This window comes from Passer domesticus, chromosome 6, assembly GCF_036417665.1.
Source record: "Passer domesticus isolate bPasDom1 chromosome 6, bPasDom1.hap1, whole genome shotgun sequence".
In the NCBI taxonomy this organism is placed as follows: Eukaryota; Metazoa; Chordata; class Aves; order Passeriformes; family Passeridae; genus Passer; species Passer domesticus.
This window is the reverse complement of record NC_087479.1, coordinates 73662413-73677810: the sequence shown is the minus strand read 5'-3', so window position 1 is coordinate 73677810 and position 15398 is coordinate 73662413. Positions and strand designations below refer to the sequence as shown.

At 46.1% G+C, this 15398-nt stretch overlaps 1 protein-coding gene across 1 annotated transcript; it reads right to left on the bottom strand.

Moving 5' to 3' along the window:
* Positions 1-973: 973 nt before the first annotated feature.
* Positions 974-14462, bottom strand: LOC135304039 (RNA polymerase II elongation factor ELL2-like). Its single transcript, XM_064426332.1, has 11 exons — positions 14436-14462; positions 12997-13063; positions 11327-11431; positions 10336-10589; positions 8367-8491; positions 8144-8234; positions 6582-6849; positions 5587-5840; positions 4907-5031; positions 4405-4495; positions 974-1550 (listed from the first exon to the last, which is right to left on the bottom strand). Exons 4-11 carry the CDS (start codon positions 10519-10521, stop codon positions 1365-1367), a joined length of 1326 nt encoding a protein of 441 aa, XP_064282402.1. The 5' UTR covers positions 10522-10589; positions 11327-11431; positions 12997-13063; positions 14436-14462; the 3' UTR covers positions 974-1364.
* Between the last annotated feature and the right edge of the window lie 936 nt (positions 14463-15398).

The window sequence follows — 15398 nt, the reverse complement described above, 5'->3', positions numbered from 1 at the left end:
TAGATGAGAATTTGAAGCTTCAATTTGTTAAAGCATGGAAATAAAATTTTCTAATGCAGTGTAGAGTGAGTTAGAAGAAATCCCATCAAGGGAAAGATATGTCATGAAGGGGTAACTATGAAAAGTCCTCAGTGTCAGCCCACCCTGGGCAGCAGCACTCTGGCACGCTCTGTCAAGCAGCAGCAGCCAGCAGGCCCAGGGGAGGCAGCCCAGCACAATTCACCCCATGCCCCCCACGGCAGCGTCCCTGGGGCTGCTGCACTGCAGAGCTGGAGGAGCACCCCCTGAGCCAGGCAAAAATGGACCCAAGTCTCAGGGTTTAGGAGGTGACATTTCTTGAACTTGGCTTGAAGGAGAACAGAAGGGCAACAACGGCTCAGGTGTTCAATCACAAAACACCCCAAGGGCTCTCACATACAGGGACTCAATATCGTTGTCTTGGGGACAATGGAGGAATTTGTAGAATACTCTGCAAGGAAGAAAGGGGCATTCCCAGCCACCTTTGAGTGTTCCCAAATATTATCCTCCCTCAGACAATTTCATATCCTTTCCCAAGAGAAGATTATGGTCTTGTTGCTAACATGTCCTCTTTTTCAGCTGAATAAATAAATGGCAGGAAATTTAGGAAAAGAACTAGACATCAAAGTCCCCATTGGTCTGTGCAGGAATCAACATCTGTGTCTCTCTAGAAAGACAGGTTGTGACTGACTAGTTTGGAGAAATCTACAAAACTGATAGCGATCCTGAAGGGACACTTGAACGGAATTTCTCTTTTTAAACCAATTGATGTACCTTGCCTCCAACGCTTTTCCATGTCTTTTACAAAACCCTTACAGAGATCTGGATCTTCCCTGGCTCATGACAAGGTGAGGCCATGATCTGCCAGCAGTCCTGGGAGCTGCTTCAGCTGACAGCTTAGAGCAGCCCATGGGCACTCCTCTGCAACCCTCCACAACAAGGTCATTTGGGGTGGAGGTTGTCCTCTACCCTTTCCATCCCTTAAGGCAAAGATTTTAAATTAACAAGTAAATCAGAAAACAGGCTTATTCTTGTCATAAAGAAATTCCATTTGCTACAATATTTTCTTAATATGTGCACAATTTTATAATAAAGGTACTGGGCTTCCATTCTCTACTGATAAGTTTCATTCAGTGGACAGAGCTAAGTCTTGAAGAGAAGAATTGACCAGAAGAAAGACTCTCCAAATATGATAAAACTGATGATAAGAGAAGGAGTTAACAATAATGCAACTTTTTTATTGCTAAAGTTCAATACTAAAGTCTCTAATCGTAGACTAACTAATCCTACATTTTTAACAAATAATCATCTCCTTATTACTAACTTGAAGAAACCTAAAAAGCTAATCATCTTTTAAAATAAAACAGCTGGAGCTCATAGATGATCCTTTGCTGAAGCAGAAGACTGGTGCCAGGACTCCAGGACTTGCTGCTTGCCAAATTCAGATACTCATTGCTGAATGTGGGACAGCTTTTTGTGGAGCTACTGCTCCTGTGGCACCTGCTCTTCATCTCGGAGTAGCTGGGGCTACCCTATGAAGGAGAAATCAAAAGAAAATCAGTGCATGCCAACATTTCTGCAGAGTTTAGAATTTCCTGACCTTTCCTACAAAATAGCCTTGAGGCACACTCAGCTAGTCCAGTCTGGCTTTATTCATGTAAAACAGAAAATATACACTGAGTTTATCTTTTGAGCTATTTTTCTCTGTGAGCACCACTCTTGAGGGAACATGGCAAACTGAGGCAGTTATAATGCAGACCAAAAAACAAACTCTAGACAAGTCAGAAACTACAACAACAAAAACCCAAAGCGCGTCAGCTCCTCAGGAGGGCAAAACTCATTAATGCTCAAAGCCACCGATGGGAGTCAAACCTTCTTCATTCCCTTCTCCCTCAAATCAACAGGTGTGAGGTTTATCAAGCTCATGATACAAATCCAAGATGAAGCGGCAATGAGAATAATAGATGCCACTTCCCAGCACTCTCACACCAATGCTTCTGCTCCTCTAGGCCTTAAGGTCTGGTTCTTATTGGATGAAAAAAACTCCCTCCACATCAGGCAGTTTTTCCTTCAATTCCTTCAAACCACCCTGAGATTAATATTTACAAGCAGTAAATTGCTAACAAGTTGAAATTCAGTAGCAGGACAGACAACAACTTGTGCCAAGGATGCATGCCAGGCCTGATACACCTCAGTAGTATGCAGGATAGTTTTGAAAAGAAAACCACAGATGCCTTTCCCCATTTTGGGCTGTCTCGGAGCAATGTGAGCCGGGGCCCTGCCGCGCCTGCTCCAAAGGCCGCAGCTGCCCCAGAGCCCCAGAGCTGCAGGAGGCCTGGCTGCCCCTGCCAACACCACTGCCCTGACACAAGCTGTGAGCAATTTCCAGGGCTTTAGACCACACACACACTTCTCCCTCCCCTCCTGCAAATGCCATGAGGGGATGCAGCAGCACTGCTGCAGCTGAGCCTGTGCAGCTGCACTGCAGGAAGGGAGGGCCCGTCCGGGCCTCACCCACCTCGGTGTTCATCTCTGCACTTCCCCCCACCTGGCCCATCTCCTCCTTTACCTTTCTAGCTCCCTAGTTCACATTTACTTGTAAACAACATCTGTAGTATTAACTCTGAAATATGGTCTTGGTTGCACCAAAATTCGGGCAGAGGCTTCTCTTAATAATCAAATTTTACTCCATCATTGTCCACTCTGGAGTTGGGAAAAGCAGCACATTAATACCTTCATTGAAATCCAAGGGACACTACTGCTTCAGCCTCCCCAGCTCTCTTCACATCTTTTTGGACATGCTAGTCCTCTACACAACTGCTGGCATTCTAGAACTCCAACATTTGTCTTTTTCTTGAACCTAAAGGGTGCAGGGGAAATGGAGCCCAGACTTGGAGACAGGGTGCTGGCTTTGACATCCCATTCTACAGGGATGGCTTTGACATCCCCATAGAATGGAATGTTAAAGCCAGCACCCAGGAAGAAGAGTGGCCACCAGCTGCTGCCTGGATGTAACTGGGCTACTGCTCAGTTCTCTGCTTCTTGCTCCTGACAGGACTGATAAAGCCAGAAGCCCAAGGCCGTATCTGCAACAACAACAAAATAATTCATTCTTCTATGATCACAATCAGGTTTTGCTCTCCATTCTAAAAAAGCAGCATCTGTGAATTGGCAAAGTTTTAAAATGCACTATTTTTAATTAAAAATAACTGTCAAACCTGGAAGACCTGCAGGTAAATATCTGCTCTTCTGCATTCCTACTTTCTCATCTTAGCACTTAGCAAGACCTTCTCCAAGTCTACTGCTAAAAGGCTTTGGGAAGTAGACGCTCCCTTCAGCAGCTCCAGCAAAGCTTCCCCAAAATGGGGATGCCAGGTAACTTTTGTCTAGGTCCCAATTACTGCTTGCACACACCAGGAAAAGACTCAGCTTTTGCTATCAAACACCCACATAATTTATTACAGAGGAACCTGGCTGTTTTGGAGTTTTATGCATTAAAAACAAGATTAATGCTTCACTATTACAACCCATGAGTACAGGATGTTGTGGTTGGTTGTGAATTCTCATCAGGATGAACACAGACACCAGTCACATGTCCAGAAACTCTTGTGCATTTAGGTACAGCTATCTTAAATCCAGCAGGCTCACCCACTCCGCAGACTCAAAAGCTGTTGGCTAACAAGCCTTTAAACTTGTACAAGAGAGTTTCACAAGTGGTTACCAAGGAGCCCTTGCTGTTGCTCAGGGCCCTTCAGTCATCTCTCAGCTCCTCCCAAGGAGCTTCTCAAAGGTGCTGCCTCACGAGCCACAACACACGGCCACAAGCTCCCCACAGGCACAGCAAACCTCAGGGCCGGGGATGGAGTAGAACAGGACAGCCGTGCTGTGCCCAGGCAGAGGGAGGGAGGAGAGAAATTAAGGCAGAGGAGGGAGTGAGGGAATAGCACCATTCTGTAGGTGCTGTGTTTTGTCCAGCCATGTGGATAGTGCAGAGCTGGGGTCAACAATGAGAGTGACAGAGAGACAGAGGGAGAAGATAGCAAGAGGGTTCCATCTGCCCCAGCCTGGTGCAGCCTCTTATGCACAGGAGATTTCTCATGCAGTTCTGTCACACAAGCAGAGCCAGCCATTTGAGCCCTTCTCCAGGGAATGAGTTGAGGGTGGGGACTGAGCTCAAGTCTCCAGGCAGAGCAGAAAGTTGGATCAGGACAATGCTGCTCCACCCCTGCTGGATCCTCTCTTCTTATCATAACCTTGAGGTCACAGCAGTGTGTGGCAAAACATGCCTAGGCCTGATCCTGCACATTCCCATCACAGCTTCTACATCACCAGCAAGTCTGCTAAAATTTACTATACAATGCAGAATATTAAAAATGCACAAAATACCTGAGCAGGTCTTGCTGGAGCATCTGTCTCAGAAGGCCTTGGAGACGTTGCTTGGCTGCTGCTGGTGGGGTTCTGAGATGGAGCTGATTTTCTGTATGGATGGTCCAAGAGTTCATGTTACAAAGCCTAAATATCAACTGTCATAGTTCTTTCCTTGCAGGGAAAACAGACCTTCAGTGTCAGGACTCAAGGAAAAAACATGAAGCAGAGTTGAGGGAACTTTAGGCAGGACATCAGGAAAACATTCATGGCCCAGAGGGTGCTTGAGCACTGCAACAGGCTCCCCAGGCCAGTGGTCACTGCAGCAAGGGCTCAAGAACAGTTTGGACAACTCTCTTGGGCACAGGGTGTGATTCTCGTGGTGTCTGTGCAGGGCCAGGAGTTGGATTCCATGACCCTGATGGGCCTCTGCTGGTGCAGCATATTCTAAGAATCTAGGCTTCATTTCCCAGGGCTTTTTTTCTAAAAAGGCTCTTTTCCTTCCCCAAGAGACTGAACTTACCTAGAAAGTATTGACTTCAAACTCTTTCTTTCGATTTTACTGTAGCCAGGCCAATCACTCTGAAGGGTTTGAAACAGATGTTCCTTCAGACTAAAGGAATTCTCCTTTGCATTCACGTTGGCTACCTACAGGCAGACGTTTAGGAAAACAAATCTTCATTATACCTATATGCAAACTATAGAAATCTAAAGGAGCTACTTCAGCTGGGATGGCAGAACATGGCTCTCATTATGTTGTGAATGTCTGCAGCGTGAAAAAGCCCTGCCACTACCCTGGGCAAACACAGCAACAAACTTTGCAGGTTCAGGGAATGAGTTCTTAAAAGTCACTGTGGGATCAACTAAAACTGTATCGACGTTGAATTTGAGTCCTTTGCCTAGGCTCCAAAACTATTTTCTTAGCTAAAGAGGAAATAATCCAATTTAATATAATAATGCTTGCATAATTCAGCAACAGCACCATTCAGGTGCATGGGGAATATTTAAAAAGGAAAGAAGGAGCTACTGCATCTTTCCATGGGTGTGCCTCTGATGAAAGCCTATCAGAAAGAAATACCAGTGGAACTTACCTTGAAGGAGTATTGGGAAAGTCTCTAATTTGAACAGGTGAGGAAGTAGTAAAATTATGAACAGCAGAACAGCATGATGGAAGAATTGGTGGTACAAGCTCCATGATCTCACCTGCTGAAGGATCTTTCCAAGGGAATCCTTGTCCTTTGGCCTGACTCCATCTCTCTGCAGCCGAGCAAGTAACTCTGGCTCCTTGTAATCCCTCAGAGCAAGCAGATGAATCACCCTGTCCCTGTAGGGTCGGCCGTAAACAGCAGCGCAGCCGCTCCAGTCGATGTCTGCAAGTCTCATAGGCACCATCCTCTTCTTCTCAGGCACAGGACCTGGATTGTTTTGTTGGGCTCCTCTGACCTCTGCTTCTTCTCCTAAAGTGAGGGAAAACCAGAAACAGAGAGTTCAAATTGCAGGTTTGCAGAAGGCAAGGTAGTTGATTCCAAAGGATGCACCAAGAATGTTGAACCTCCATTGGCTGGGCATTTACAAATATAAAAGAATCCAAATAGTAAAGCATTAAAAAGAAACAGTTAGTAAAATGCCTGGTAAAGGAGTGATACTGGATGGGAGGTTTTAATGAAAACTTCTTTTTATGCATGGTGCTTTTATATGATTTCCCCAGTTTGTAAGCTCAAGCGTTGGCTATGTCAAGAATGGCATGGACAGTGGGAATATGTGCACTCTCAGCAAGTTTGCCAGCACCAGAGGCATGGGATGCCATCCACAGGGACCAGGACAAGCTTGGGAATTGGGGCCCTGGGAACCTCATTGGTTTCAACTAGGCCAAGTGCAAAGTGCTGCATCTCTGGGGTTGGGACATGCCCTGGCACCGAGGCACGCCTGGGGATGAAGGTGGGGAGGACTTGGAGGTGCTGGTGGATGAGAGGCTGGATATGGGCATAAAAACATATAGATATCCAGTAAAAAAATGAAATGGAAGCATATCTGAAAGGAGTCCATCAGTTTAATACCCTTTGCACTTGGATTGTGTGACTCCTTTTCTGCCTGGGTCCTGAGCTCTCTGCTCTTCTCTTTGGCTTTGAGCATGGCAAGCATTTCATAAAAATCCAAAGGATGGGATTTTTTTACCCTCTCTCATTCTGTTTACTCACCTTTGGACTTGGGAGTCTTCCCCTGCACCCTGGCAGACACTGGGAATCCAGAATGTGTCAGAACCTTATTTTTCAGTTGTACTTCGGTGGAAGCGGAAATGGATCTGACACTTGGAGACATGTTCAAAATTGAACAGGATGTGGAAGGCAGGTCCAAGAAAGAAGGAGAGTGGCCACCAGCTGCTGGCTGGACATCACTGGGCTCTTGGTCAATCCTCTGCTTCTTGCCCATCACAGGACTGAGAAAGTCAGAATCCAGAGGCCGTTTCTGCAAAGATGATCCCGATTAGTTTTCCTCCCATTCTGAACAAACAGCATTTCTGAACTGGCGATGGTTGAAAACACACCTTTCTTACCTAAAACAGCCTTTCAAACAAGGAGTGCTGCAGCTAAATATGTTCTCTATTTCATCCCTACTTTCTCACCCCAGTATTCAGCAAGTCTTTCTCCTAGTCTGTAGCTCAAAGGCTTTGGGACAAAGACACTCCCTTCAGCACCTCTATCAAAGGCTTCCCCAAAATGGGGAGCTCAAGTTGGTTTTATCTTGCTCCCTGTTTCTCCTTAGACACACCAGGAAAACACTCAGCTCTTGCTGTCACACACCCACATGATTCCCTAAAGCAGCCCCAAGGAGCCACCGGTGTGGTGCCGATCACAGCGTGTCCAAAGCAGACATGATAACAACAGAGGGAAGGCCCAGTCTGGCTGCAGGTCTCATTCCTGCTGTTCTCCAGAGGAAACCCTGGATCACAGCCTCTTCACTACCGAGCAAACACTGCTCCTATCCGTGCACATCAGCAGCTCAGAACAGGAGTGCCAGACACAGCTCTGTGCCTGCCTGCTGACAGAAATCCTGTGGGCAAGGAGGCAGGACTTAAGAGGATGCTGGGCCCTGCAACATTTCCTACTGTGGCTGGGAAAAGAGTAGGGAAAAACAGAGCTGTGTCCTCCCTCCTCTATTTAAAGAGTATTTTTAATCTTTAGGAAACTAACCTTTTCATGCAATGTTTTCCAAGATTCTTTCAAAAAGACCACGCTCTGATTTTAAGCCTAACAAGTCCGAGCTATTCCATGATGATTCAGAGTTCCCTCCTCTCACATGGGATAGTCTGAATCAAAATGGGAGCCTAAATGCTGCTTAGGACAGAAAAACAAGTTTCCTACAAATGCCTTACTACTGGAATTTGTCCTTATTCTAGACTTCCCTTAGATTTCTCTTCAAACAGTAGCACTGGCATGACCGTGCATGTTTTAAGTACTAGAGCTGCCATATCATCAAGAACCCTGCACAGACACAGCCAGGTACCAGAAACATGTCCACATCTTGTCCTTAGCAGAGTTTCCTACGCACCATGAGAAACAAGTCATGTGTGCAAGCTTGTTGCAGGCTTTGACATTGCAACCATCTGGAAAACTATACAGGAATCCCATTGGAAGTACACGCCTCAGGTTCATACAATATAAAGAGAGCACTACTGCTTCATATCACAGCTTGGACACCAGGAGCAAGTGGGATAAAACATCATTCATAGTAGAGAATGTTTAAAAAATTCACAAAATACCTGAGCAGTTCTGGGTGGAGTATCTCCTTCAGAAGGTCCCAGAGATGGTGACTGGCTGGTGCTGGTGGAATTCTGAGATGGAGTTGGTTTTCTGTAAGGATGGTCCAACATTTCAGGTTACAAAGCAAAACTATCAACAGTTATCGTTCTTTTCTCACAGGGAAAACAGACCTTCATTTCCCAGAGGGTTTTTTGAAATGGTTGTTGTCCTGACTGAACTTACTGAGAAAGGGTCACCTCCAATGTCTGTCTATCTCTTTCAGTGTAGCCAGGCCAATCTTCCTGGATGTCTTTAAAGAAATGTTCCTTCAGGCTGAAAGAATTCTCATTTGCATCCAGGTTGGCTACCTAAGGACAGACATTTAAAACATAAATGTTCATTTCACCTAAAGGCAGACTATAGATGTCAAACTGATACTGCAAAGCTAAAGCAAAGGTGAAAAGAAATCATGCACCAGTTTTCCTGGACTTCTGTTCAATGTGAAGAACAATGCAGCTGACATGTAAGAGGTAACAATATTAAAGAGGTGTGGTCCATTTGGGCTCTAGAAATTGGGAGGTAAATAAATGCCAAAGTGCTGCAAGCATGGAGGAAATGGATGCTATGAAAACCTCTCCCTGCAGCAGGGATCCAGGTTTTTTGGTCTTTAACACAGCTTTGAGAGTCAAAGTCCCCTATGCCACAGCTCTCAATCTTCACCATTTGAAATACAAGGAGAGGCCAGGCTTTTCCTTTCTGTTTCCTTATCTTTTGAGTAAGACCTGAAGAACATCATCTCCATGGGCAAATCCATATTTTTCCACCCTCAGGAACACATTGGCTACCCTCTTGTTTCACCCAGCTGCATTGCCATGGCAGAGCACAGCCTGGGCCTCTAACGGGGCATGCTTTCACCATCCCATGAAGCTCCACAGGATGCTGGCATTTGTCTCTGCAAACAGAACTGCTTTTCTTTCTCAAGTGCTTGCTCAGAGGAAACTACAGGTTCCTATGGAACACTTGTGGGAGATAACCTACCTAGAGCTACACTTCAACAGCTAAAAAGTAACCAAGATACCCAGAATCAGGAATTTACTTCTTAAAAGCACAACTAAGTCTGTGTTGGAAGAGAAGGAAGGCTGTGAGTGTAAGAGCTCAGCAAATTCACCCTACTGGTTTTTCATCTATACCCAAAAACAATGCCACCTGCTGCGAAGTTAAGAAAAATGTGAATAATAGTTTTCAGGATGAAGTGCTGTTCACACAGCCCTTTCAGAATGCAAACCAGTACCTTGAGGCAGTTCACACTGCAAACATGAAACTACTCCTTCAAAATCTCCTTAAACATTGACAAGAAGAAAAGGGAAAGGAGATTTTTCCACCTCTTACCTTCTAAGGAGCTGAGCTTTGAAATCCTATAATCCCTTCTTTCATAGCTAAAAAGGAAATATTGCTGCATGATATGCTATTTAATGATAGCATAATTCAGTAACAGCCTACATGGACGGGGAATATGGAAAAGGAAGGAAACAGCCACTGAATCCTTCCATAAATGTGAATTGTAGGAATGATAAAGAAATACCAGTGGAACTAAACAAACACCTGGAAAAGTTACTGAATAATAATAGGTGCCAAGGAATTTGAAGACTTGATACACAGGACAACAAAGAACCCCTGTGCTCAAAGTTGGGAACCATCTCTATCATGGAGGATTTTCCTGGAACACCCTCCCCTGGAAAGCAATCCCCACAGATCCCAGCAGCAGTCAAGTACCATCGAGTGGCCACCAAATCCCTTCAAGTGAAATACTGCCCTAGGCAGCTACCAAAATTCTCTCCTCTGAAACTTGTCCCAGGATTTTAAGGACCTCAACTAAGTGTTTCATCCAGTTGAGACTTTCACCCTCTGAAGTTCCTCCATGAAGCAGTTAAAGAGTCCAAGGAAAAGAGAGAGGATTACAAAAAGGCACGAGAAGCAAGCATGTTACAAAGAATTTATCATTGCCAGCCATTCTAGAAAAACAACAATGCCTCCCAAGTTTGGAAGGTTTCTTTCTTTCCTCACATGGGCTTGCCATTGGGGGGAACTGGGTAAAGCTGATGGAAAAATCTAAACCAGGAGCATTTCCCAAGCCTCTCATTAGTTTCTAATTGAAACCCTGAAGTAAGACAGCTGAGAGTTAGCATTGCTGGCAGCGACTCCAGGATCTCACCTCCTGAAGGATCTTTCCAAGAGATTCCTTGTCCTTTTGCACAACTCCCTCTCTTTCTAAGTGGGAAAGTAGCTCTGGCTTCTTGTAATTCTTGAGAGCCAGTAAATGAATCACCCTGTCTCTGATGGGTCGTTGGGAAACAGTCCTGGAAAGTCTCTGGAAGAATTTGGCAGGGTTCGTGGGCATCGTTCTCTTCCTCTCAGGCACAAGATCTGGAGAGCTGCATGGGGCTCTCCTGAGCTCTGGTATTTTCACTTCAGTAAAGGAAAAACAGAAAAAGAGTTGTCAAATGGGGGGTTGGGAGAAGGCAAGGAAGTTGATTCAAAAGGATGTACCGAGACTGCTGAAATTCTGTTTGTTCAGCATTGATAGATCAGTAAGAATCCAAACAGTAAAGCATTGGGAAGAAACAATCCTTAAAAATACCTGGTAAACGAATGATATTGGAGGGATGGTATTAATGAAAAATTACTTTTATGCATGGTGCTTTTGTATGATTTTCCCAGTTTGTAAGCTCAAGCAGTGAGCTATGTCAGGAATGGCATGGACAGTTGGATTAAATGCAAGCTTGGCAAGTTTGCCAACACCAGAGGCATGGGATGCCATCCAGAAGGACCAGGACAAGCTTGGGAAGTGGGGCCCTGGGAACCTCCTGCGATTCAACAAAGCCAAGTGCAAAGTGCTGCATCTTTGGGGTTGGGACATGCCCTGGCACTGAGACACGCTTGGGGATGAAGGTGGGGAGGACTTGCAGGTGCTGGTGGATGAGAGGCCAGGCATGAGCTGGCACCGTGTGCCGGCAGCCCAGAAAGGCAACCGTGTGCTGGGCTGCACCAGGGGAAGCGTGGCCAGCAGGTCGAGGGAGGGGATATGACACACCAGGCACTGCTTTGAAACCAGGAACTCGTGCTTGGTGTCTGATGGAGACTCTCTGAGTCCTGGTGAGACATCCGGGAGCTTTGTCTCTCCCATCACACACACACAGACTGACCTTTCTTTACACGCTCCTTCAATCTTTCAATGTAGGTCAAACTTTTAATGCCTTTCTCCACTTCCTGTTCTTTGGACCATGCCTCTCTGATATGTGCCTGCAAACCTAATGACACAAACATCACACACTTCAATTACTTAGAACAAGGTAAACATGCCAGTTATTGAGTGGGGGCACTGCTGGTGTTTTGAGAAGCTCAATCCGATGTAGGTACAGAGACTTCCCACAGCATTCAAGCAAAAGACCTCCCAAAATGATACCCCTGAATGACTTCTAATGAAAATTACCTGAAACCATAACCAAGCATCAGGATGAAAAGTAGGTAAGAGTTCTTCACCACAGGGTAGTCAGGCATTGGGACAGGCTCCCTTAGTGGGCTCAGGGCACCAAGTCCAGCAGAGCTCATGAAGCATTTGGACAAGGTCCACAGGTACCTGGTGGGATTCTTGGGGACAGAGCTGCACTTGCATGTCCTTGTGGATCCCTTCCAAATCACATATTCTCTGATTCTGTGACAAACACCAGTCCCAAACTGATACTGCATGGAGCACGTTGCAAAGGCACGCTCTACCCTATCAGCAACCAGAGCTGTCTCACCTGAGATTCTCTGTGCCAGCCCAAAGTAGAAGTGGCCCCAAGTTCCACAATCGTCTCACTACTGCCAGTCCTCAGACCCCAGTTACTGAATGTTAAATATTCCCTTAGGATTTATGTAGACCACCACCAAGAATCACACAAATCTTCATTCACATGTGAAACAGAATGTCCTGAATGAGGAATTCAGAAGTTTAGCGTTGTCTCTCCAAAAAGCCACCAAGGGTGCTGCCTTAAAATGCTCTGCACTAGGCTAAGGCAGAGCAAGAGCTGCATGTGCAGGGGCAGAGATGTCCCTGCAGGCAGGTGACTGCAGCCACAGCCAGGTGAGAGCCTGTTTTTCTCAGGGCAGCTGGCTGTACCTGGCTCAGCTCACTGCTGCAGGCAGCACCACGGAGTGCCTGCAAGGGGAATGTGCACCTGGTGTCTGCCTGGAGCCAGGCTCCTTGGGGAAACAGCACTCAGAACAGGTTAACAACAAATGGCAGCCCCTAAGCACATTGTGCTTTGTGGGAAGTGATGGAATCCACTGGGAAGATGACACCAATGCCTTCCTTCCAATTTCCTTGAAAAGAACCCAACACAGTAATATGATAACAGTGACTTATTAATGACCAAGACCAAAAAAATTAAATAAAGCATGGTTCTCCACAATGACTTTATGGAAATTCTCCATGCGACTTCCTCTCAGTCATTTTTTCTTTCAATTTGCAATTAATTCTTATGGATAGGCACAATGCCTAGGTACTCCAAAATCTAATTGTAAATCAAAAACATTAGCTACCAAAACTGTGAATTTAAGTGCATAAGGTGGTCCAAATCTTGACCTCCATGCTCCAAATTCCAGCCCATCAAGGAGTATGGGAACAAGGAAGGACTGGCAGGCTTTCTCAGGGGAAAACAAACCAGTGCCTGAATGAACTGACAAGAGACTGCAAGGCTGACCTGAGGCCAAACCACCTCCAGCTGAGAGCTCTGAACACAAGAGATTCCCTCTCCCAAAAATATGCTGCAAAAATGAATTGCCAAGGTGAAAATCTTACAGACATTGAGCAAAATATGAAAGGCAACCATACCTCCAAGTGGGTTATACAATTTGACATCCTGCACACTTCCATTGTGCGACACCTCGCTGGCATTTGGCTAAAAGGAAGAAGAAATTTTCTGTAAAATCTTCAGCCTACTCTCCATCACTGCTGATTAACTAAGCCCTTCATTTTAAACAAGAGCTGCACTTGCAAAGGTTTGCTGTTCCATCACTCAAAAGGGCTGCTTTGACACAGTTCTCCCTCTGAAAGCAACCAGCTACAAAAGTGCCCTGAGAGAGCGACCCTCACTTAGCCTCTAATGCAGCCAAGCCTTCAAGTAGCAGGTCATCCTTTCCCAATTGCTGGAATTTATAGGCACAGGCTTCCCCTGAAATCAAGTGCCTGAGTACAGTTGAACTGGTCAGTGCTCAGCTAACAATCCAGGTGAGAGTGGTTCACAAAAAGATTAAGAATTCAGAGCAGGACCCAACACTGGGATTTATCTGGCACTATGGAAGTACATCGTAGAGTCAGCTCCAAGAAGAATTTCATCTGCATGAGGTGAATTTCGACTCTCAAGAGGCATGAAAACCCTTTCTCTTTTCCTCAGCTCTAGATGCAATTCTTCATAGATGTGAAGAGGAAAGAGTTTCTCCTCGGTAAGTCAGATATACCAAATTTGGGTTACTTGGCTGATCTCATAATTTAGTACAGAAAGTGTCACATTCCAGTAGAACTTAAAAATCTCTAAAATGTTTTTCAGCCTAAGTACATTTTTTAACAAAAACAACTGCTGCCATCCAACTGCTTCATTCTGAAGGCACAATTGGCTGAGATAAAATCTAAAAAGGTATGATAAATGGACTGGAAAATGTGGACTAATTAGCATGAGAAAGGAGACATCAATCCCAAATAGAGGATAGCATATTACTTAGTGGAATTGTACTTTAGAACCAATTAAGGTTAATTTCTATGTTTGCTAAAACTGTATCAAAGAGTGGAAAAGCTTTGAAAATGATGTGCATGTGGCTGGAGTTCTCCACTAGGCATCACAGCTGGGAATATACTAATACATCCTCCTAATACTAGAAAATACTGTCAGAGAGTTTCCTTTACCCTGACATGTTCGGTGAGTGCAGTACAACGTGGAACAATGAGAAATCCATGCATTTTGGCCAAGAGCCATGCCCAGGCATGAATTTCCCAAGTGTCCCAGCATGGAGAACATGTGACTTTCACTGGCACCTCCTCAGTGTCATCACTGAGTGCCACATCCACCAGAGAACCTCCCACATCCACTGGCACCTCCTGTGTGTCATCCCTGTGAGTGGTTCCCACCCGGGCAGCTGCCTCCAAGGGGCCCTGGAGCAGCCGTGGGGCCCCAGCCCTGCCCAACAGGTCCCGCGGGCTCAGCAGCACCTGACACCAACACCATGGCCAAGCCCCCACCCGCTGCCAGCCCGCAGAGCCCCACAGCTGCCCCTCACCTCTTGGTCCTGGGGCCTCTGGGTCACCCTGACGGGCACGGCAGTGCTGCTGGGGGCCCTGCGGGACGCAGCGCGCGCTGGGGCCCTGCGGAACACACTGGATCCTGCCCAGGCCCGCAGCTCCACCATCCCGCTCTGCCTCGGCTGCTCCCGCTGCCACAGACACTGATCCTGCTGCAAAGGCTGCAAAATGCAAAATCCTTCTTAGCAAAATGTGTTCCTGGATGTTTGGCCTTGGTGGCTTTCAAGGCTCATCAAGAAGAAGGGAGATCACCCCCATGAAACAAGAAGCAGCCACCAAGCTCAAAGGGATGGCCCGGCCTTTGAAAGGCAGGTTACTTGTTGGCTCAATTGCCTTGGTGAGGTGCAGGGCTTGACAGCCTTCAGTGACCTCGACACAGGGGAGGTTAGCAAGGCTTGGGAAGAACGATGCACCTCTGATGGTGGACACAAAGAATGCAGGATTTATGGGCACAAGGACATTTGGCAGAACCCCCGAGAAAAGGAACAAACTGATGAAGCCAACACAGCAACTGTGCTGCATCAGCTGTGACAGGGTAAAAGGCCATTCCAGCAGGAGCAGACCATGGCCACCCACTCCAGAAACCTCACTGTGAATAAGGGGGAGACTGAGTATGCAGACTATTGACCATGAGAAGTGAGAGGAAATTACCCAACAGCAGACATAATACTAATTATGAAAAGAACTAGGAGACTTGCAGTCAATGAACACTAATTCCTTTCTTTGCTCAATTGTATAAATACTAAGACACTCTGGTTCTTGTGGTGCTGGCTTTGTGAATTTGCCCCTGAGCCCCCCCTTTCTGCCCAGAGCTGTAAATAATTACCTCCACTCAGTGTGTGGATCGGCCTCTTGAACAACGAGTGCTGGAACCACCAAAGCTGGAACAACACTCGCTGTCCCTCTGACACCTCCGCTCTGGCTGCAGCCGCCGAAGGGTC